General features: G+C 36.0%; 1 protein-coding gene across 1 annotated transcript in view; it reads right to left on the bottom strand.

Annotated features, from left to right (window-relative positions):
• LOC108716137 (laminin subunit alpha-2-like) overlaps positions 1 to 24,792 on the bottom strand; it is a 433,274-nt gene that overhangs the window by 49,837 nt on the left and 358,645 nt on the right. The window contains exons 42-47 of the mRNA XM_041562932.1: positions 18,169 to 18,285; positions 16,204 to 16,386; positions 8,475 to 8,480; positions 5,753 to 5,907; positions 2,206 to 2,349; positions 1,177 to 1,310 (exon numbers count right to left, since the gene is read on the bottom strand). Coding sequence (XP_041418866.1) covers positions 1,177 to 1,310; positions 2,206 to 2,349; positions 5,753 to 5,907; positions 8,475 to 8,480; positions 16,204 to 16,386; positions 18,169 to 18,285 — 739 coding nt within the window. The remainder of the gene's footprint in view (positions 1 to 1,176; positions 1,311 to 2,205; positions 2,350 to 5,752; positions 5,908 to 8,474; positions 8,481 to 16,203; positions 16,387 to 18,168; positions 18,286 to 24,792) is intronic.

Here is a 24,792-nt window from a genome sequence, read left to right as displayed (position 1 = left end):
CAGCTTTCTATAAATTCATCCTAATGGCATTTCTCTCTCCATGCATGAGGCTGATTATAGTGATAATCAATTTCCCCCATGACTGGGATTACTTACATTGAAGATAAGGAGGAGATGAGTTTACAGAAAATAAAATTTCCCAGCAGAACATATTATTTGCATATAGTATATTATGAAGAGAAAAAAAAACAACAGAGGCATCACAAATCCTCATCCACAGTAAATTACTCTGCTTTTAATGTATTATTGTAAGAGTACAAATTGAATTTTCATTTTTTTAAATCTCTGCTATAAACCTACAGTACCAGTAAACTCCTTTTATAGGTTTGTATTACATACCACAGAACTGTTCCACAGCTCAGGACAATCTATTTCCCATACAGTTAATCACAAGAGTCATCCATAAAACCATAAAACCATTCTCCCGGGTTACCCCACAAGTCTGGGGTGCTCTATCATCTTGCACCACCAACCTATCTCTCCAACCCTATTCTTTAACCTCCATATGAATCATGTTTTAGAAGGAACTAAAAAAATAGAGCAATTCAATAGTCCGCCTTGGCAACAACACCTATGCACTTGTTCCCCCTCCCCATTTTGTTTCTGTTTGTCTCTTCTTTCTTGTAGACGGTAAGCTCTTCGGGGCAGGGACTGTGTAAAACTCCCAGCCAATACATATTGATTCTGTCTAATTCATAATAACTGTACCCCTGTTTGGGCTTTCACCTTGGACAGCACTACGTAAACCTGTGCTGCTATATAAATAAGATAAGTAAATACATAAAATATAGAAAAACAAACTGGAAGTCAATGTAATAATAAACATATTTAGCTTGCTCCAGGTCTTGTAGCACATAACAACCAATTGTGAATTTCATTCCAAACACTTGCCCTATGGTTACTATTGGTTTCAGACCAGAAGCAAACTTTGCAACTGTAATAACACGCAAAGCCATATTTCATGAGTTGGATAAGAAAAAAGAAAAAAAATCTTAATTTTCTAGATATTAAAAGGGGTAATTTTCAAACACTCTGCAAGTGGTCCCATTACACAGTAATTAGGGGAGAATACATAATCAATGCATTAAGGTAAAAACTTGGTGAATTGCGTCTACGACATTCAACTCTGCACATTGCACTTTCGTTTTTAAAAATTCTATACAGAATCGGACTTACCGTGAAGCCTCAATCCTGTACCAGTAATGATCATTGATGTTTAACTCAGGATATTCAACTCGCCCAACACCAGATCCCACATCCCACAAAAAGTTGACTTTTCCTTTCCTCATTTCTATGGCCAGAAAGTCAGTCTAAAATGAATGAAAATACTGAATAAAAAAACATTCATTGTACTGCAATATTATACGGCAGAAGAAACAAAATGTCATAATTTAGAACACCCAAAGTTATTATTATTAGCGTGGAAAAAACATTTAAGGGGCTCGTCCTTCCTCTTGTTGAGGTAACTATGCTGGTTTCTATCCTGTCAAGTAAAAATAGCCACATAGAACAGTATATTATATAGCATTCCCCTATACAGGTATGGGGCCTGTTATCCAGAATGGGGTTTTCTGGATAAGGGGTCTTTCTGTAATTTGGATCTCCATACCTAAAGTCTGCTAAAAAATAATTTAAACATTAATTAAAGACAATAAGATAGTTTAAGCTCTAATAAGGATCAATTATATCTTAGTTAGGACAAGGTACTGTTTTATTTTTTTTTTGTAATCAAGTTTTGTTTATTAAACAAAAGTGCAATACAATACGTAACAATTTGGACAATTAAGAGACATCAAGAATTAAGGTAATGTTTTATTATTAGAGAGAAAAAGGAAATCATTTTAAAAATTGGAATGATTTGATTAAAATGGAGCCTATGGGAGATGACCTTCCTGTCATTTGGAGCTTTCTGGACACTGGGTGTCCAGATAACTGATCCCATACCTGTATTTTATATAACATATCTAAAGGGTTCATATACATTTGGTTTCAACTTTATTTCAATAGAAGCAAATGTGAAGCATTGCTACATATAGTAAAAGATCATGCATCCTTAGTGGATAAGGGTTATAGTATGCTATAGCTTTAAAGCAATCACCGGGGCTTTATAGCAAAGAAATCTTTTAACTAAACAGGTATACAGTGTAGGGGCAGGCAGTTTGCCATACTGAGAGAAAACAGAGCTGTCAGCTTACAAATACTTACAAACTGTTTGCTTCCAAGATAGAACAATAGATTGTCTGGGGTGTCTGTTTTCACATTAAGTATGATGGTGTTAAATCTGCCTTTTTTTATGTCAGGCTTATATGTACGAATACAGTCGCCTCCGGATGACACTGAAACTTTGATCTGCAAGTAGACAAAAGAACAGGTGAATTCTTGGGCATATATGGATTATGTACTTTATGCATTTGCTACTGTACTGTGGAAACAAACAATGTATCTGTCACTCAGGGATTTGGGTGAGCTTTGTGAATTCATTCTTTCAATAAGAGCATTAATCAAAGCCTTTCACTTTCTGCATTTTTTTCTTGAAAGATTACGGATGTTGTGAAGAGGTTCATGCCTTTATGTTTTTCACTCATATCCACGACTGGAAGGTACTGTATTTTGAAGTGGCACCAAACAGAGCAGGTCTTTTCTAGAAAACATGCTAGGTTTACAATTTTATGTCTTTGTGATCTCACATAGTACTTCCATAAATGAGACAAATGCACCTTTAGCATCAAAACAAGTTTTTTGCACTGTAAATATGGGAGACCTAGTATAATTAAAACTAATGTTGTATACAGTAGAACCCTGATTTTATATTTCCCAGAGGACTGCTTAAAATGGCATCAATTCAAGAAAAACATGAAATCCAGGAAAGATAAAGACACAGCTTGCCTGAATGGTACTGCAACAAAACGCAAATTTGGGTTTCTACGGTGTTTAAAAAAATATATACTGAACACTAAGAGCATAAGATAAAATATTTTGTTAAAACATAGATGGTACTTGCATTAATAGTGTGCTGAAAATGAGTATATGCATTTCCAACATCCCTCCTTTACAGCATCAGGCACTGCTGCTGCGTTTTAAAATGTTTTCTCCCCCTAGTCATATACAGTAATACACTACAATACCCTAGAATGAAAAGGCTGGAGTGTCAAATATAGGGTCTGATACATGTAACTAGTGATGGGCGAATTCTCATCCCTATTCTATGCTGTCAGAAGGGATTGTTTCTAAAGGTCTCAGGCTGTAAACTACAGTTTTTTTCTAGACAGAGTTGTTGCTTTCAAAGCCAATATTATGATAAATGTAAACAAGAGTTTAATTTCTGGTGTCCGTATCTCTTTAAAGCAGGTGCTTATTTTATAATTCCTGGAGGCAAGTTTTGGGTGCATAAAAACCAGATGTACTGCCAAACAGAGCCTCCTTTAGACCGCCAATCCATATAGGACCTACCAAATCACACCTTATTTGGCAACCCAAGGACTTTTTTCATACTTGTGTTGCTCCCAAACTCTTTTTACAATTGAATGGGGTTCAGAGGTTGAAAAAGTTGGGGACCCCTGCTCTAGGGTCACACCTCTAATTGTCCTTTACTGCATAATCTTCCTTACTTCTGGACACCTATTTGATCTCACTGTTCACTTGTTTGACCTAAGTCTAGTGGCCAAAGCCACAGGTAACCACAAACAAGGGACCTATAACAGCCACTCCTTGTCAGGTTATTAGGCAGTTTTAAACAGTTTAAAAGTTACCGAACTCTCAAGTACACCAAGAACACCAGCATCATAGATTGGATTTAATAGCCCTCTAAAGTTCCTTTGAACAGCCCCTTTTTTGTTTGTGACCTAAGCTGTATCAACACGTTTGCTTCAGAAAAGGACATAATCCATGTTTAAGGGACAAAATGGGCTTACAAAACTGAGAATTCGACCATATTTAATATAACTTCCTTTCACAAAAAGGAACATGCATTTTATGGCCTTCTTACCAACTGGTTGCTCTAATTATTATTATTATTATTATTATTAATCCAGTTCCTTTTGTGTTAGACTGTAGGCTGTCATTTCACAGAGTGGTATCGGGGTTAACTGTTCCTACTAAATAAAATGTAACCAACTCAGTATTTTAAAAATGTACCCCTGCTTTTTATTTTCTATAAAGGTGGAGTAATGCTTTGATCTAGTGGATGTCTTGTATATGAAAAAAACGTCACTGCATATAATCAAAGATATTAGCAACATGCTTTTGGGTAAGACATGATTTTATGGGTTGAAATTGATTGAAATACATGACAGAGCTAATTAGGCCTACGGACTATGATATAGGATACATATGTTCAGTGCTGGGCAGCATTATTAGAGTTTCCAATAAAATGGGATTTGAAAGCATAAGAAGCGTCTGCTGGGCTAATTTTCAACCTGCATATTGGATGTTTGAAGGCAGGGTTATAAATAACTGGAAATAATATAATTTACAGGAGGCTAAATGACATTAAAAGAAAAAGCATGAGAAATGTGACTCCATTACTTCAAACACAGAAAAAAATGCCCTTGAGATAAAATTATTTTCCAGTATTTCTTGGTGAGTGATTTATAAGAAAGAATCAGTATTAACCATGTTGAACCCAAAAGCACATATTCCTACAAGTTGTACATTTAACCGGTATTGAGATTAAAAATATTCCACCATGCAGTTCAATACATTTACAGAAAGCAACTCATTTATATCCAATAAAATCTCAGTTTTACTCTAAAGAGATATGTTGTCTTCCTTACTGTTAAAGAAGTATATTTATTTTGTGTGAAATAGTCATCTAGTAATGGGCTGTACTGAGAGTTACAAATTCAATATACCATTTTATTACAATATGGGGCACATTTACTATGGGTCGAATATCGAGGGTTAATTAACCCTCGATATTCGACCATCGAAGTTAAATCCTTTGACTTTGAATATCGAAGTCGAAGGATTTACCACAATTCGTTCGATCGAACGATTTTAATCCATCAATCGAATCAGAAATTGCTTGGAAAGCCTATGGGGACCTTCCCCATAGGCTAACATTGGTGCTCGGTAGGTTTTAGGTGGCAAAGTAGGTGGTCAAAGTTTTTTTTTAAGGGACAGTACTTCGACTATCGAATGGTTGAATGGTCGAATAGTGGAACGATTTTTAGTTGGAATCGTTTGATTCGAAATCGTAGTCGAAGGTCGAAGTAGCCAATTCGATGGTCGAAGCAGCCAATAAAATACTTCGAAATTTGAAGTATTTTTTATTCTAATCCTTCACTCGAGCTTAGTAAATGTGCCCCTTAGTATTAATTCATTCAGAAACATTTGCAATGTATGTGGATATATTTACTAAGGGGCTTAAAGGGTACAAAGCGGTACTATGTAAGCAGAAAGGGTAAGCGTGATATGTGCATTACATCCATTTGGTTAAAGTGAGGAATTCCTCATAAATAGGTGTGTTTTACCTTAACAGATATAGTTATAATATGGGACCTATTTGAGCAGAATGATATAATAATGTTTGTGGAGCCCATGAGTCCTCTTAAAAAGTGCCTTATATGTCTGGGTCCAGTTCCTGAAGATGTCAACAAGAATTGTGGCATTTTCTTAAAAATAGGACAATGATACATGACTGAAGTACAGCCATAGCCCATTACAGTGATTACTTTAAGAAATAAATAACAGTAATACCAAAGATAGTAATCTGTGTTGCAGTACCAACAATTGTAGAAACACAATTTCTTACAGAATTGGCTTGCTTCCGTGCTTGATTGATCAGTTCCTTGATCTGTGAGATATTCTTTCCAAGGTTCTCCTGCAGCTCTTTGATTGGTTTCAATTTATCCAGTAACCGATCTGCCTCTTTCTCAAGTAGTTTTACTCTGCCATCTGCATCTGTAACTGTAGCACACAAATACCCAGATTAAAAAACAAATTAGTAACATACTGTATATACTGCCCCTGTATGTATAGAACATGAGCATATTTGGTCCCACACACAAGGATTTACTGTACAGAAATGATTACACATATTTTCAAGCTGTTGCCAAGGCAAACATTAAGTATTGATCTGTAAGTGATAATACCATGTAAAGCAAGGTGTCTTACATGCCTGTATCCATGCATCTGCAAGTTAAGGTACCTTTGAACAAATATTCATATTTACGTTTGCTATTATCTAGGAGTTCATACAATTAATTAAGAGATGAAGTTATTCAGCTGATTGTTATTTTGATCCTGCCTACAGCCACTTTAGAGAGTAAATGTCATAAGTATTAGTGACATTTAGGGCCAGATTTCATGAGAAAAAAACATGGATAAGAAAAATAACGCACACAAAACTAGTGCAACTTTTTTTCTCGAATGCTAGCTTGTTTAAGAAAAATTAATGCAACAAAATATTGCTGCATGCATTTTTTTGCGGAATCTCAGTGAGAATCTCCTTGCCCCATTCATTTTTAATGAGGCTGAAAATCTTGAATGTTTTAATAAACTGGGAATATAAATAAATAAATAGATAAAGTTGTCAGAGAATATTCCCACTGACTTTTATACAACCTTGCCAGCTTTGACTTGCCGAGTTTTTTCTGGTGACTTTTCGTGGTTTTATTCTTTAAGAAATGGGGACTGTTCGAGGTAAAAAGAATATTCTCAAGTACATTCGTAAAAAATAAACTTGATTTTTGATAAATTGGCCCCTTAAACATAAAACCCAATAGGATTATTTTTGGATTTATTATAGTTACAATATACAGCTTTATTAATATCGATAATGAAGAAAAATATATTTTTAATTATTTGATTAAAATTTACTGCATGGGAAATGGCCTTCCTATAATTAGGAGCTTTCTGGATAATGGGTTTCCTGCTAAGAGATTCAATACCTGTATTAAAGAGATATGATTTTAACATGCATGATGGGGAGAGCATACGGTGGATGCTTATTAAATACAGATGGAGCAAACTTTATTTTCATATTGCAAGGTATAACATAGTACAACATTCAATGGAAAGAGGAGTGGCAATCTCCTATAAATGTAGTAAAACTGTAGAATTAGGGGTGTAGTTTACTAAATAATGCTAGAGTTGGTTTCTAAATCTGTATTGAAGTTGTTGCACATATATAATGTACAAGAATGGTACATATAAATACATAATTAAAGGGGTTGTTCACCTTTGAGATCATTTTAGTATGATGTAGAGAGTGAAATTCTGAGACAATTTGCAATTTGTTTTCATTTTTTATTATTGAAGGTTTTTGAGTTATTTAGCGTTTTATTCAGCAGCTCTTCAATTTGAATCATAAGCAATCTGGTAACTAGGGTCCAAATTACCCTAGCAACCATGCATTGATTTGAATAAGAGACTGGAAAATGAATAGGAGAGGGCCTGAATAGAAGGATCAGTAATAAAAAGTAACAATAACAATAAATTTGTAGCTTTACAGAGCAGAGCTGCAAAGATTTAGAAGAAAAAGCAAATATAAAAAATAAATAAAGAAAACCGATTGAAAAGTTGCTTAGAATTGGCCATTCTATAACATAATAAAAGTTACCTTAAAGGTGAACCACCACTTTTAATGATAAATAACAAAAAATAATTGAAAACCGGTGTTAATTGACCAAAAGGATATTAATAAGCCATAATTAAATGTGGTAATACATTATTAAATTATTTACTTAATAATTTGTGTGAACTATTTATTAGGTTTGTCTTTTTCATTAAAAAAATCTAAAAGTTTTATTGTTGAATTGTCTCAAACAAGCCCCCAAAACAACAACAGCTCACCAGAACTAAAAGTGAAATAACTAAGTAACTAAAACCAGCCATCTCAACACAAATTTGGACATAGTACTTTTAGGAAAAATTGAAGCTGTGCTAATTTTGTCTCCAACATTAATGGCAGAGAGCTATAGCCAATTTTATTGACTGTTCCATTGCAAATCAAATGTCTAAAGTGAAATGTGTCTAAAGATATAAAGATTGCTCCTTCTGTAAATTGTGTGGCAGCTTTTATCTACACTACAGTAATTACTATGCTGTCTTTTACACTATAGCTAGAAAGCAATTATTTATTACATATGTGATCTCTGCCTTTGCATCAACTTCTCCTACATTTCAAGTCGGAGAAGTTCGCATATCATAATATAAAAAAATATTAGTCAGTGTGATGAATTCAAGCAAGCAGAAAAGCTCAACAAGAAAGCATAGTTGTCAACATTTGAAAATACATACATTTCCAATGGAACGTTGCGGTTACACCAAAGGCTACCATAGGAGTACTGAAATGATATATATATATATATATATATATATATATATATATATATATATATATATATATATATATATATATATGCCACATGCCAGTATAAAATTGGTACTTTGATGAGAAAAATCAACATCCCTGGAAATTAAAATAATAGTTGACAACTGTACAAATTTACTGAATTGAATAGAATACATACTGAATCCTGCAGATCAAGAGTTGAATAGATGAAAAAAAAAGAAAAGGAAAAAAAAAAAAGTAAGAAATTACTTATTTACATTTGGCTAGCGGTATAGTCCACTAACTCTTCTGTAAAAATTAAAATTTAAATAAAAATTAACCATTGTGTGAAAGTCAATCCATTTTCTGTGCTTTTCCATAGTTTCTGCACACTCAGTTTTCCTTTAATGGGGGCAAAGTCAGTGTTTGGGAATATTCTAATAAACTAATCTCTACCATGAATCTACATTATAGCACGTGTAGTTCTCATAGTTTTTGAGTTGTGCAGTTATAAGTACTATCCATTATCTAGAGTGGTGCAGTCCTTATAAGAAAAAGATCGGGTACAGTGCACACATTTCTACAATACATCAATCGCTTAAAATAACTTGAAATATTTATTTAGCGTACAGATAAAAGCAACTATTTTTCAAGGCAGAAAGTGAAAATAAATCAATGCCCATATCTTATAATAGCATCATAGCTTGAGTTTTTCAAATTAATTTATATGACACTTGACAGTAGAATTTGATATGACAGTAGAATTTGATAGCTGGAACGGTCCAAATCCTAAGACGGACGAATGGCTAGTGTCAGAGGGTTGATAGTTGTCACCCCCACCCTCTATGACGCCATAACGCTATAGGGCCCAAGGCAGGATGGACTAAAAAGGGCTAAATGGTCTACTGTGGACAATGGTCACTCATATAGTTTATACTAGGCCATACAAATAAATGATCCCCACTCTGTTACTTGAATTCCAGAGTGTCAGCATAGTGTCAGCATGTCTCTTATGCCCTTTTGCAGAAGTGTTGCTCAATAGCTGTCTGTACCACAATGGCTATGTTTAGCCAACAGATGTTTACGAGGCTGTGGACAGTTGGAACCAGAAATCTCTTATGTTGCAAAACTGCACATCTTACAGGAATGTACAAATATATGCCAGTAAGTCTCCTCGCCGGACCATGTATAGTATTTCCGTGAACCCCTTGTCATAATTACTGTAAATGCCTTCTGAAAGCTATATAACGCTTGGACCAAGAGGTGGGTCTTTGGTAAGTCCTTGGCTGACATTCTGTGTGTTACTCCAACAGCTTACCCAGACAAAACTGTTATGTTGTATTATGTAAGAATAAATTGCCTGACTATTACTAAAGGTTTTCCTTTACTGAGTTTTGTCTTACACGAGGTCAAAAATGGTATTACTAAAAATACCATCATATGGTGACCCGCCGACTGTGATTCATTTTTTTTCCAGTCAATTTTTTTCAGGCAATGGAGGGCTCCAGGCTGTGGCCATTGGAGTGTACCCGAGGAAGCTTTATTCTCGGATGTCGATAGTTTACCCGTGGATATTTTCTTTTCCAGGACGGTTTCCCCGTAAAGCTTTACTTTAACGGATGATGGATACACGCGCGTAAGTACCCCTGGGTGGGGTATATATGTTTTTCTAACTTCTTCTTTTTGCCTCTTGTTTTGTTAATTGTTGTGTTAATCAGCTGAAATTATCTGCCATTCATGATAGGAATCCGTAGTTTCCTTCCTGTTTTTGTATTTTGTAGGTCTCTTATTCCTTATCATGAAGTGTAGTCTAAAACATCTTGAAATAGAAATTACACGTGTACTGTATGTTGTTTGATGAATGCAAAAGGATCCATGAATGTTGAATGTTTGCCTAGCCGAGTGCGTGAATAACTTTAGTGTAACTGTCATATGTGTAATGGTGTGTGAGAGAATGTGTGGCTCTATCTCAGAGTCTGCAGGCCAGAAATACGGAAAACGAGGTTTTCTGAAGGAAATTCTGTAGAGTGTGAAGTGTGAATCACTTTCCTGTCCGTTGAATTGTCAGATGAAAAACGAGAGTCATACAAACATTTAGGTTTTGTCCATCTGCAACTTCAAACCTATTTTCTCCCTTTCCACTCAATTGTAAGTCTGTTCTAAATTACAGAGAAAAGTATAACATAATTTTTTCCTGCAGGTGACTCCAGTTTATATGTATGTTTGTTTGCCCTGTTTGTCTTATAAACCAATGTTAATTGCTTGCTGCTAAGCTTTTTTGCATCCTACAGGTCTGTTAGAGCATATTTTGAATGTAATACTTGTGTGTATGTTAGAAAGAAAAGGACTTGACTTGACTTGACGGTTATATGACTTTGATGTGTCTGTAATGAATATGTTTGCCTTACTGTTTTTGGTTCTCTTTAATGTTTAAATGTTTTCGTAGGTACCTCTGGTAATGTAATATTTGTTCTATGGGTCTATCATTAAAATATTGTCATTTTGTCTTAGACTATCATGTCACTATTCGTATCTTATCCTAACATTGTCTTCTTTGTTATTATTCTAATAGTAACATTAGTTCTCTTGTGTATTTCTGTTTGTGAATGGGTTACTCGTGAATAAGGTTAATTCACTCCACTTGTCTTTCTTGTGTTAACAGAAATATTAGTGTTGTCTCTTTAAATGTTCTCTGTTATAGTTTTTGTCTCAAACTAAACTTACTTCTCTTTTTTATCTTTATGTGTCAGATTGATAACTGTTTTCTAAGGGTATTATGTTTGACTTGTGATCTGAAAAAAACATGTTCCATCAGTTTAGAATATGTAACAATCCTCCTAGATATGCTAGTTGAGTGCACAAAACATTTTAAGTTTCAAAGCCTTTGTTAAGTGTCACAGTGGAGGGGACAAGACTGCGTTTTCCTGGCCAGAAGGCGATAGTTTTCTTCCCTCACAACTTGAAATTCTACTGTGACAGATAAAGGATAATTGTAAGAGAAAATATTTTATTATACAAATTGCATGCCATTAGATCTAGCAGGCTTATGCCAACCAATGGAAAATGATATTTCTCACATATACTTCAGCTGAGACATTACACCTATTCTCTGCTCCTTGCTCAGCAAACTTAGATCCAGTCCTTTATATGGATACCCAGGAGCAATTAAATGCCAAATTTGTGCCTATTGGCAATTTTAGAGTGATACAGGGTTACACAATCTCAGAACTTTTTGGTTCCACAGACGGTGCAGCCCCCAGTAATGAAGATTCTTATTGAGCTAATGGTTCCGAATGTTTTAAGCTTATTAATAGTAGTACTTCCCCTGAATATTCTGAAGACAAACTTCCTGCCGACCAAATAAATCAGGATTAGTTGTTTCACACTGAAGTACTTAATGGTGCATTAGACTTACAGCACCCTTTAGAGGAAATCTAATTCAAAGTCCAAACAATAACAAGTAGGATTCTATTTGCTGGTACTGTCATAAAAACTACATTTCCCAGAATCCTCCGTTGCACAATATTTCAGATGCTCCAACTTCTCTCACTGTTTTGTAACTTCCTCTTTTGTCAGGCAGCTGGCTCAGGAACTTTTAACCACAGCACATATTTTTAACTTTACCATTTCATACTCATCTGTAATTTTTTTTTCTGTATCTCCTGCATCTGGATCTTTTTCACCAACACGAAGGTAAACTTGATGCAGTTTGGATCCATACCCGATTCACTCATTGGTACAGGTTAAATTACTTTCATTATTCTCTAGACAGATGTGAATCCATTATTTCATATTATTGTACTGCATCTGCAGTACAACAAGAGGGGAGTATTATATTGTGGGTTCTGTTGTTGTTACTATTTTTTCTAATTAAATAAGTTTCAGTTAATAAAAATGCAGCTTATGTGCTTGTGCCGCTGCTAAAAGAAAAACTTCTCCCGTAATCTTTGCACTTGTGTATCTTGCATCACAAGCCTGCAAGTGTAAGAAAATGCAGAAGTGACTTAAATTTATTGTTGATTTTGTCTGATAACCAGTAATTTCACTACCAAATTTGTAGAAATAAATGATGCTACTATAATGGGTCTATGTCATTTTCATTTAGGCTAAAAATATAAAAATATAAATATAGATACAAGAGAGAACTTGTTAAATGTTTTTCCTGGTTATGATTAATCAATATTATTTTGTTATAAGAAGGAAACAGTACAGGTTGTATTTGATAGTTTACACAATTACATTTTCGATTCTGTTACAAATTTGCAAATATCACTGATCTTAAGTGGAGTTGTGTCTTTGTACCATCCCACTTCCAACAACACAATTACTGGCAGCATTTGGTTGGATTTATTCCCAGTTGTCCTGTCAATTCTCCGCAACAATCCTATCAGGTGTTGTGGACTTTCTCCATTTGAATTAACCACAAGAAAACAAATGTCCTTCACTCATATCATAAATGTACAACCACTTCTCATTACTGACAGTTCATACAGTAGTTTCATTAGAGTTCTTTGGCTAGTACATTAGACAAGTCAGTATTACCAGAACACCAGATATTGTCACATTGTCTCTTTGTTTCCAGGTTGGTGATCTGAGCAAAATTCCATCAGTAGCTGTTGAGATTATTCCAATCCATTCCAAATAGAACAGCTATCATTGATCACACCACTCATTGAAAGAAACTCTACATACATACAAAGAGCCATTTCCAAGTTTGCCATTCATATCTGTGATGCCTTTACATTTTTGCCTATCCTAATATCGAAACTATGGACTGATTATGAACTCCTAAAAAAAAAAAAAAACTGTACAGAGACTGCTGCATTGACTGAATACAAGTGACTGTTGAATATTTCTTCATATGCCTATCCAAAGCCATGATGTCTCTCTGATTGGACTTTCCCCTATAATGAACTGATGGACTGATATTGAAACGGGTTAATTTTAAGTTTTCGATTCATACAGTATTGAATGTGATATAGTTAAATTGTGTGCAATTTATAAGAACAATGGGAATGTGATAATGTAACATTTTCTCTATATGTTTAGTTTTAGATTAGTTATGAAAACAACAAAGGTAAAATTGTATCTGTTTAAACAGTTTTTAGAAGGGAAGTTTCCTGTAATTACTTATTATTGTATTATTGCCCCAGGTCCTCAGCTCTATATGTAGCCGGTTGTGTGTAAACGGCACTGACGTAGAAAAAGAGAAAAAAGGAAAAAAATGATAAACCCCATAATAATAGAACTCTGTCATGTGCTAATGTTAGAACTGAGTAGAGTCTAGATTCCAAGACTAGTCCCGCCCATAATGTTAAATCTAAAAAAAAATATAAATCTTATCACCGTCATAAACTAAGCTCTATAGTTAGTATAGATATGGGTATATAGAATTTGTGTGAAAGTAGGGAGGGGTGTGTGTATGGGGCTGGGTTTTCATTTGAAAGGGTTGAACTTGATGGACTTTGTCTTTTTTCAACCCAATTTAACTATGTACGTAACTATAAACATAGAGGTTGTTCAAATAAATAGAGTAGCTGACCAAAATAGTATGATTTTAGATTAGTATGTGTTTTGATAGGAAAAAGAAGGTTGTACTCATATTGTTTCTGAAATGTTTGTTGAATGTCATATAGTCATAAGTGTAATTTTTTAATAGAACAGTTCAGTTATGCCAAATGATTAGGTAAAATTTTATAGCTGGTTAAACAACTCCATTGAAAGTTTCATTAAGTCTATCCATGTCATCCTAGCATTAATACTTGCTCTATATTTCTCCGTTAGAATTTGTGCTATAAGCACCTCCCCCCAACTTCTGCTTTCATTTGATTTACATCTATAAGATAAAGCTTTTCTCAGCCATATGTGGGGAGGTTTGAAAGAAAGAAAGAAAGAAAGAATAATTTTTTACTTTTCAATAGAAATGAAATCAGTATCATATTAGTCTCTTATAACATGTTACATATATATTGTATATTCTTTGTCATTTTATAGGGTTTTCTGTTCCCAACTGCACTTAACCAAGTTATTTCATGAAACAGGATGTATCTGTAGCTCCCTAGCTTCCTGTTTTTTTCTTTTCACTGATTTCAGCTTTCAGCTGCACTTCTGTATTGGTGCTGCCATGACGTTGAACTGTAACTCACAACAGCGTACACCACTGTCCCATTTATAATAGACCTCCCTTGTTCCTGGGGGTCCTCTCAGCACTCTTACTGTGCCTGTAATTACTAATGTGAAACATATGTAATGTTTCAAGAGAGGAATGACAGTAGAATTTGATATGACAGTAGAATTTGATAGCTGGAACGGTCCAAATCCTAAGACGGACGAATGGCTAGTGTCAGAGGGTTGATAGTTGTCACCCCCACCCTCTATGACGCCATAACGCTATAGGGCCCAAGGCAGGATGGACTAAAAAGGGCTAAATGGTCTACTGTGGACAATGGTCACTCATATAGTTTATACTAGGCCATACAAATAAATGATCCCCACTCTGTTACTTGAATTCCAGAGTGTCAGCATAGTGTCAGCATGTCTCTTATGCCCTTTTGCAGAAGTGTTGCTCAATAGCTGTCTGTACCACAATGGCTATGTTTAGCCAACAGATGTTTACGAGGCTGTGGACAGTTGGAACCAGAAATCTCTTATGTTGCAAAACTGCACATCTTACAGGAATGTACAAATATATGCCAGTAAGTCTCCTCGCCGGACCATGTATAGTATTTCCGTGAACCCCTTGTCATAATTACTGTAAATGCCTTCTGAAAGCTATATAACGCTTGGACCAAGAGGTGGGTCTTTGGTAAGTCCTTGGCTGACATTCTGTGTGTTACTCCAACAGCTTACCCAGACAAAACTGTTATGTTGTATTATGTAAGAATAAATTGCCTGACTATTACTAAAGGTTTTCCTTTACTGAGTTTTGTCTTACACGAGGTCAAAAATGGTATTACTAAAAATACCATCACACTGGGAAGTGAACATATGGTTTTACTGGTCTGGGGTTTTCATGCCCTACACAGAAAAAGGGGAAAAACAGGCCTAAAACAACATATGTTCTACAAAAAATAGCAAAAAGAAATCAGGAAGAAACCAATCTGAATTGGTTACTATCATTAACTGGAAGTGTGATTTATCTAGAAAATATTAGAGGTGTAAAAGGAAATGAGATTAGTATAGACTATTTAATACACTGGTCGCTAGTTCATTAATCCTTAGATATGGCATATATATATGCTAGTTCTGTCTGTATTGTTGTCAATAGGCTCTGAAGTAGAACATATTGATCATGTTACAAATAGTTGCATGCCCACCTAATAAACATTTTGTAACATGCTTATTAGGGATGTAGCGAACTGTTCGCCGGCGAACTAGTTCGCGCGAACTTCGACTGTTCGCGTCCGCCGCAAGTTCGCGAACGTCGCGCGACGTTCGCCAATAGGCGTTCGCGTCAAAATCGGTCGCCCATTCGACCATTCGATCGCTAAAATCGAACGATTTTCGTTCGATTCGAACGAAAATCGTTCGATCGAACGATTAAAATCCTTCGATCGTTCGAATCGAACGATTTTCGGATGATCGAAGTTCGCGAACAGTTCGCGAACAGTTCGCAAATTATGCCGGTGTTCGCGAACGGCGTTCGCGAACACATCGGCGGCGGTTCGCTACATCCCTAATGCTTATATTCTAAATCAGTCAAAATGGTAAATATCAAATATAACTTTTATGAAATGCCCGATAATTAATTTGAATATCATAGTAAGTGGGAATGTTTAGGGCTTATTTAATAACTATATATATTCCAGAAAATGGCAGACAGAATAGTATATATAATCCTCCCACACAAATACAGAATATACTGTAATCATTCATTTTCATTGAAGCTACCTTAAATAAAGGAAGAAGAACTGACAGGTGTGACTTACTATTTTCAACTGGATCTTTTACAGCTGCATTCGTTTTGGCCACATCCGCTTTCAGAGCTGTATAGTTCTGCTTCAGTCCCAAAAGGTTCAAGTTTAAATCTTTAAGGCGTTCTAAGACATCCGTGGCTGTGTCATTTGCCTGCTTTGCTTTGTCCTTTGCAGTTTGAATTTTTACTAATGTATCTGGAGATAAACACACATTAAAGTGTTAGAATAGGTAGAGTATTTTACTATTTTGTTATCAAGATTTTCATTCATCCAGGTCATGATATACAGTATCTAGAACAGGGCTCCCCAACCTTTTGAACCCATGAGCAACATTCAGAAGTAAAAGGAGTTGGGGAGCAACACTAGCATGAAAAATGTTCTTGAGGTGCCAAATAAGTGCTGTGATTGCCAATTTTGTAGCCCCTATGTTAATTGTCAACCTATATTGAGGCTCTGTTTGGCAGTGCACCTGGTTTTTATGCACCAAAACTTGCCTCCAAGCCTGGAATTCAAAAATAATCACCTGCTTTGAGGCCACTAGGAGCAACATCCAAGGGGTTGGAGAGCAACATGTTGCTCACGAGCTACTGGTTGGGGATCACTGATCTAGAAGAAATAAATCTAAGTGAACTGACTTTCTGAGTTTTCTTAAAACCATTTCACCACTCAGCTGATCTGAAGAGGCCCTCAGATGAGTAGTGAAGCATTTTCGAGAAAATTAGAAAAGGACCAGTTGCCTAAGACTGTTCCTTTAATTCTACTACATACTGTATAGTTACTGTTTTGTGCATTTAGGAATGGTTTGGGTCTACACTAACACTGTTGACTTCTATAATGTGTCTTGATCATATCCTATATAATAAAGTTGAAGTGTCTCTGCGTCCAGTCCATGTGTCCGTGGGATTGCGCTACTGCGCATGTGCCCCACGGACCGTCTCTTGCGGCCTATATTGAGGGGTGGTACCTTGGGAGAGAGCGGTACAAGGCCAGGCGGGTGCAGGGGGCGGGAGGATACAATGGGAGAGAGGATGTGATGGGCTATGTAGATAAACTGGGCGGGTGCAGGAGGCGGAAGGATACAATGGGAGGGAGGATGTGTTGGGCTGTGTAGCTAAGATGGGCGTGTGCGCTGGGCGGAGCATGGGACCAAACATACAGCGCGGCCCAGCTCGCTGCTTCTGTATATAAATAGCCGGGGTCGGAATGCGCGTTGCTTTACAGTCCTGCTAAAGGGGGAAGGTGAGTGTAAAAGGGCTAATAAAATGATATCAGCATATCAGCAATGGCAGCATGTGGATAATCCTATCCTATATAATAAAGTTGCTGCTTCTGTATATAAATAGCCGGGGCCGGAATGCGCGCTGCTTTACAGTCCTGCTAAAGGGGGAAGGTGAGTGTATAAGGGCTAATAAAATGATATCAGTATATCAGCAATGGCAGCATGTGGATAATCCTATCCAATATCCTATATAATAAAGTTGAAGTGTCTCTGCGTCCAGTCCCTGTGTCCGTGGGATTGCACTACTGCGCATGTGCCCCACGGACCGTCTCTGGCAAATTTTTTTTAGACTAGAACAATTCTGTTTTTATAAATGTTTGACTACATATGTTCTAGCGCCCGTTAATTTAACGGGCTTAATGTCTAGTACAAAATATTGCTGTTCTGCTGAGAATGGCATTATATAAGTAGACAGTTCAACGGGCTCACTTTTTCAATATAATGGTCAGTTTATATAATGAGTGGGAAACACCAATCTCAAGACCACTCCTTCAATACAGAAATAATACTGTATATCAATGCCATGCATCAGGTATTAGGCCTACATCTAATGTGGAAAAGCAGAAGTAATTACATTTGAAAGGTTACTTTATTTAAAAAGCTAGATCTCCTATTGTGAAAATCATATTCTAGTTTTAGACAAAATTGCACTGGCTAACATTTACAAAAGGAATTCTCACTTCCTAAAGCAAACATACCATTGGGTATCGATGCCAGTTTTCCAAAGGTATCATTCAAAGCTTTAAGCACATTCTGATTTTTCTCATCTGCATTTTCCAACCTGTTCTTTACACCAGCAAGATTGTTTTCATTTTCTGCAGAAAGAGAGAGAGAAAAATTACAATTGAATTTAATGAGGATAATAAAATATACTAGATAAAATGCCTAGAACAAATATATAAATATTTTCACAATTCTCTACTAGAAATTACTCTGTGAGCATAGATGTAAGTAGTTTAACACATCGGAAAGTGTTTGTAGGTGACAAATATTATTAGAAATATTATTATTACTACTGTTAATATGTATTGAAAAATTACCAGCATATTTTTCAGTGTTGTACAGTAGGTAGCTGTATACATTGAATAAACAGATTACAAACAAAAATTGATACAGAACATATGCTCAACAGAGTTTACAATCTAAAGACGAACAGGGAATGAAACACAAGGTGTTGGGATGGGCAAGGCAAGGCGTATGAGCAACAGATGTGGTGCATTGTAATGTAGTGTATACTATAGGAATGCTGGATTAGATCAGGATAAGCGTCTCTAAAGAAATGTGATTTAAGAGAATGTTGCATGGAACATTGGAGGGAATTCCAGAGAAAGTGACAGGTCAAGCAATGTCTAGATTGCGTGTATGAGAAGAGGTACTAAGAATGTCTATGTTACACCAAAATGTGGATTAAGGGTGGGTACTCCTAGATATGGAACATCTGGTCAAGCTACCCAGCAATAGCGGTGGACGATTCTGTCCCTAAAAATGCATGAAGTAAATGGTTTTTTTTACAATTTTTTTTTTCACATAAAATACATAAAATGTTTTCACTGCAAACTTTTGGTTTCATGAAAAAATTTGTTGTGAGAAATGTCTAATTTTGTTGCAAATCCATGCCAGTCAAAAAAATTCACTCATCACTAGCCAGCATGTGAAAAGGTGCATAAACACTATCTGAACTTCCAAAACATATATGTTTTTTACATAAGCATCCATGAATATATCACTTTATAAAATAAAAGGAAAGTTGATAGAGGGGTTGCATGCCTCTGTAAGGGCGGAATAGTTCCCATGATTTAGAGATAATCTATTACAATTTCCTTTTCAGTGTGTAGAATCATGTATGTCTGTGTAAAAACCAAAAAGAACTTTGGGGGAGTCGGCACTCTCGTCACTAGGTTCAACTTGCCTGGGTGCAGTGTCCAAAATAATTATTCAGTAAAGAAGGTCCACACTCTCAGGACGAGGCCGAAACGTTAGTCTTTTGTTACTAAAACATTATCTAATTTTTAAGTCCTGAGAGTGCAGACCTTCTTTACTGAATATATATATATATATATATAATTCCACATGTAACGGCACTCACCATATAAAATATCACAGCTGGGTGCTGACCGTATCTCACATAAGCCCAATATGAAAGCACTCACAGCAGATTTCATCAGTGTATATAAAGATTTATTCACCGCTCACATCTACGCGTTTCAACCCTTAATGGGTCGTCATCAGGATCATCATATATATATATATATATGCATATACAGTGAAATGCACAGTAATTGAGAATACACATATTTTTTCACGATATGGAGTGCAGATCCTCTTACCAATATACTATATATTTTTATACATATATTTATTTTTGGAAGTTCAGATAGTGCTTATGCACCTTTTTACATGAGTCCAACTGATTTTGTCAAAATGGAGGGTATTCGCCTCCCATTAGCCTGAATCCCTGTCATAAAGCAGGACAAGATTGCTGCTTTTTGAAATTACTTTTAAAATCAAGCTAATGGCAAATAAAAAAAAAAAGTTCCAGCAATATTTACCTAAGCATTGCACAGGCTTTTCATAAACAAACATATTTTTCATTATAGTGTCCCTTTAAGAACTGTCTTTTATTATTCTTTATACTGGGAGCAGAATTCTCAATCATTTGGAAGGAAAATGCAACTTATTTAGAATAGAATACTGATGTTTCAGACTAAGACACCGGGGAAACGTTAAATCTTCTCATTAAAACAATGCCTATTTTGGCAAACATAATTTGCATCAAAGTCATTGTTAAAAAGCCTGGTTTGAATTAGGGGCACTTTAATTCTGTGCACCTGCCCTGCTTCTCTTAGGGAATCAGTCATGTAGGTGTGGAATCTGCCTGCACTAAAATGACATTTACATATAAATTAAAAAGCAGAAACTAAACAGACTCCATCGGCTTCATCCATCTTTTGCAAGATTAGTTTTTTTCATGAGATGCATGCTTTCTATTAAAAGGATATTGAAATAGCCAAGAAGTATTTTAACTGTTTCACATCTGAATGTATCTTTAATATGTCCTTGAAATTCTTTGGATCAATGTCTTCAATTATAGCCATGAGTTATTAGTTCTATATCATTATGACCACTCTGTCTTAGTGAATAATCTGTCCATTAGAGGGGCATTAAATATGGCTGTTGAAATGGCAATGGCGGTCAGGTAAAGAAATAATGTTGTGCTTAAATACAGCAAGTATACCCTTGTTAAGCCATTCTTGTTAATGTATGTTATGGCACACAGAGTATGACTTATTGAATGTACCTGATATTTCATTATTTTTGAGTAGACCTGAAATTCCAAAAAACATGGCTTGAATATGCACCATGCATATTCAAGCCATGTTTTTTGGAATTTCAATGGGAAAAAAATGCTTATACACATGCCAATTGTCTGTTTGTTGGTAGGCTGGAGTTGGTGTGATTACACTTTTTTTTTCTAAAACATCTGTTTTTTTAAAAATCACAAAAAATCATGTATTCACAACCCGAACATAATTGCAAAAAAACAAAAACCGGTGTAGGAAACTTATTAAGTTGTGAAATGTGAATTTTTACTCTTTTTGAAAATTGTTATTCTGTTTTATCACATATTGCCATAAGATCACAACACCTGGACTAAAACTCAATTATCACAAAGTTTCACAGAGCTATAAAATTATAAAGCACATTTATTTTTCACACCCCGTAGTATTAAAATTATACTAAACCCTTAAGACAAAAACTGCAGAGTGCCCCTCCCATCTTATGAGAAAATATCAGTGTTGACACACAGTTATCAGTTTACAGGATTATAAATAGTCTAAATTCACTTATCATGTGCACGTGTAATATGGTACTAGAATTGTACTAGAGGATCAATGTTGTAATTTACTCAACACTGCTGCACAGTTTAAATACTGATCAAATCCAAATATGAGAACTGTGATCCAATAAATCACCACCAGGCCTGGATTTGTGGAAAGGCCACAAAGACCTATCTGAGAAATGATATTTTAAATACAGATTCAACTGTTCAATATGCCAGCAGCGACTTCTTATAGAAAATAAGTGGTATCAAAGTTGTCCAAACAAAGTTCCAATACTTATCTTCTTATCTTCTCTTCTTACATCACCAATCGTTCCTTCAGTGTCTCCTACAATGGAGTATCATCTTCTCCCCTACCTCTGTTGGAGTTCCTCAAGGCTCTGTCCTGGGACCATTACTATTCTCCCTCTATACTTCCTCCCTTGGCAAATTAATAAATTCGTATGGTTTCCACTACCACCTCTATGCTGAAGATACTCAGATCTATCTCTCATCTGCTGATCTCAACCCAGAACTCCTAACTCGCGTCTCCTCCTGCCTGTCCGCTATCTCTACCTGGATGTCGCAACGCTACCTTAAATTAAACCTCTCTAAAACTGAAATGGTTCTCTTTCCTCCAACTAACACCAGTAGCATCCCCGAAGTATCCATCATAGTTAACAATTCCACTATCACCCCCTCTCCCCAGGCCCGGTGCCTTGGGGTTATCCTAGATTCTGCCCTGTCATTCACTCCTCATATCCAGTCACTTATTAAATCATGTCACTTCCACCTAAGGAACATATCCAAAATACGATCATTTATCACCCAAGACGCTGCCAAAATTCTTATTCACTCTCTCATCATATCGCGTCTAGACTACTGTAACTCTCTTTTAATTGGCCTCCCCCTCCAGAGACTGTCACCTCTTCAGTCCATAATGAACACTGCTGCGAGGCTCATACACCTCAGCAACCGCTCCTCCTCTGCCTCGCCATTCTGTCAATCCCTGCACTGGCTTCCATTACCTTTCAGAATCAAATTCAAATTAATGACACTGACTTTCAAAGCACTTCATAACTCTGCCCCACCCTACATCTCTGAACTCATCTCTATATACTCACCCACTAGCTTACTACGCTCCTCTACTGACCTACTACTCAACTCTTCTCATTATCTCCTCACATGCTCGCATTCAAGACTTTGCAAGGGCTGCACCCCTCCTCTGGAACGCTCTCCCACGGTCTGTCCGACTTTCTCCCAACCTTTCTGCTTTCAAGAAATCTCTGAAAACGCACTTCTTTCGAGAAGCCTATCCTCACTCTGCTTAACTACCAAACGCGACACCACATACAATACCACATTTCTCACCCACTTAATTCGATCTTGCCCACTCCCACACCTTGTGTATTACTCCCTTCCCTTTAGACTGTATGCCTATGCATAGGGCCTTCCTCACCTTTTTGTACCTGTACTGATTGTGATGTTTGTTACTCCATATATTCTATGTATGTAATTCATGTGATGTAGTTGTATAATCACATTTACTTTACAGTGCTACGCAATATGTTGGTGCTATATAAATACATGTTAATAATAATATCTTCCTTATGCAGCCATAGTTCTAAGTTCAGAGTCAAGCTGGAAGCCCATAGTGGGTATATTCCTCCAGTCAGTTGCATCAATACCACAATACCTCTGTGCCAAACAAAATATCTAGCATTCTACCAATTGCTTTGGAATTTTTTAACATAGAAGTTCTTCAATTTCAGTCTTAATAAAGAGCATATCTATCTATGTCTCAAATCCATTTGCAATCTCAGCATGAATAAAGGAGACCTCCAAAATCTGCCTATATATTCTAAATAAGACACACTGTATTTAAACTTTATTTAACTTAAAGATTCATTCTGTATCACATTGGGTCAAAATTCTATCCAGGTCACATTCACTTACATTGATGTGTATTCTATCAAGGCCTTGAAAGGAAATCCCATGATAATAACTGTCATGTGGGCAGTATACTGTATGGGGCCGATTCATCAAGCTCGAGTGAAGGATTCGAAGTAAAAAAACTTCGAATTTCGAAGTGTTTTTTGGGCTACTTCGACCATCGAATGGGCTACTTCGACCTTCGACTACGACTACGACTTCGAATCGAAGGATTCGAACTAAAAATCATTCGACTATTCGACCATTCGATAGTCGAAGTACTGTCTCTTTAAAAAAAACTTTGACCCCCTAGTTCGGCAGATAAAAGCTACCGAAGTCAATGTTAGCCTATGGGGAAGGTCCCCATAGGCTTGCCTAAGTTTTTTTGATCGAAGGATATTCCTTCGATCGTTGGATTTAAATCCTCCGAATCGTTAGTTTTGAAGGATTTAATTGTTCGATCGAAGGAATAATCCTTCGATCGTTCGATCGTAGGATTTGCGCTAAATCCTTCGACTTCGATATTCGAAGCCGAAGGATTTTAGTTTCTAGTCGAATATCGAGGGTTAATTAACCCTCGATATTCGACCCTTGATGAATCGGCCACTATATGTTTGGCTATATTAGAAAACATGTTGTGGATGTCAAGTATATTTTCCTAGATTCTATATATAAACCATCTTTTTGTCTTACCAATGCTTAGATCGCTGCAGTGCAATTTATAAAATGCTGTATGTTATATTCATCAGTCTGCCCTCTAGATTTTATTTCAAAATCAAGGGGCATTGTTCACAGCTGTCACATTGGAAGGTGCCATAACTTCTGAGTAACACACCTTATTGTTGCAGAATGAGAAACTCATAATCAAATCTGACTTTAGTATGGTTCAATATTTCTTGACTATGGAACAGATTTGATTATTCTGTGCATTAAATGTTGATATAATATACTTGATGTATTTCAAATGTTTTTGTTTTTTACTTCTTTTCTGTTGTGAATACAACAAAGTTTTTCTGGATTTAGATAAAGCAATTAGAAAATCCTGTGGAATACTCTCAACCTATACCCCTGAGCCTTTCAAATATGGTAAAGTTCATATATCTGGGCCTTAAAACTCAGTTTCAGAACAACAAATTCTGCAAACTGTTAAATATTGCCCCATGTGTATCCCCTCAATGCAACTCTTGAAGTGATTGGATCAAGCATGGAGTAAGCTATTACTAGCTGTTTTGTCCAAAATAAGTATAGGAACCGTTATCCAGACATTTCCAAATTTTGAAAAGGCCATCTCCCATATACTCTATTTTATCCAAATAATCCAGATTTTTAAAAATGATTTCCTTTTCTGTAGTAATAAAACAGTAACCTGTACTTCATTCAAACTAATTAATGTAATTAATGCTTATTGGAAGCTAAACTAGCCTATTGGGTTTATTTAATGTTTACACGATTTTCAAGTAGACTTAAGGCGTGACCCCAGGTCCCAAGAATTCTAGATCACAGGTTCCGGACCTGTAGTTTCAAATAAAAATATCCACAGTGATCTACTTCCAGACAAATATCCAGCAAT

This window comes from Xenopus laevis, chromosome 5L (genome assembly GCF_017654675.1).
Source record: "Xenopus laevis strain J_2021 chromosome 5L, Xenopus_laevis_v10.1, whole genome shotgun sequence".
NCBI lineage: Eukaryota > Metazoa > Chordata > Amphibia > Anura > Pipidae > Xenopus > Xenopus laevis.
Note: the sequence above shows the minus strand (reverse complement) of the source record. Positions and strands in the feature narration are given on the sequence as shown.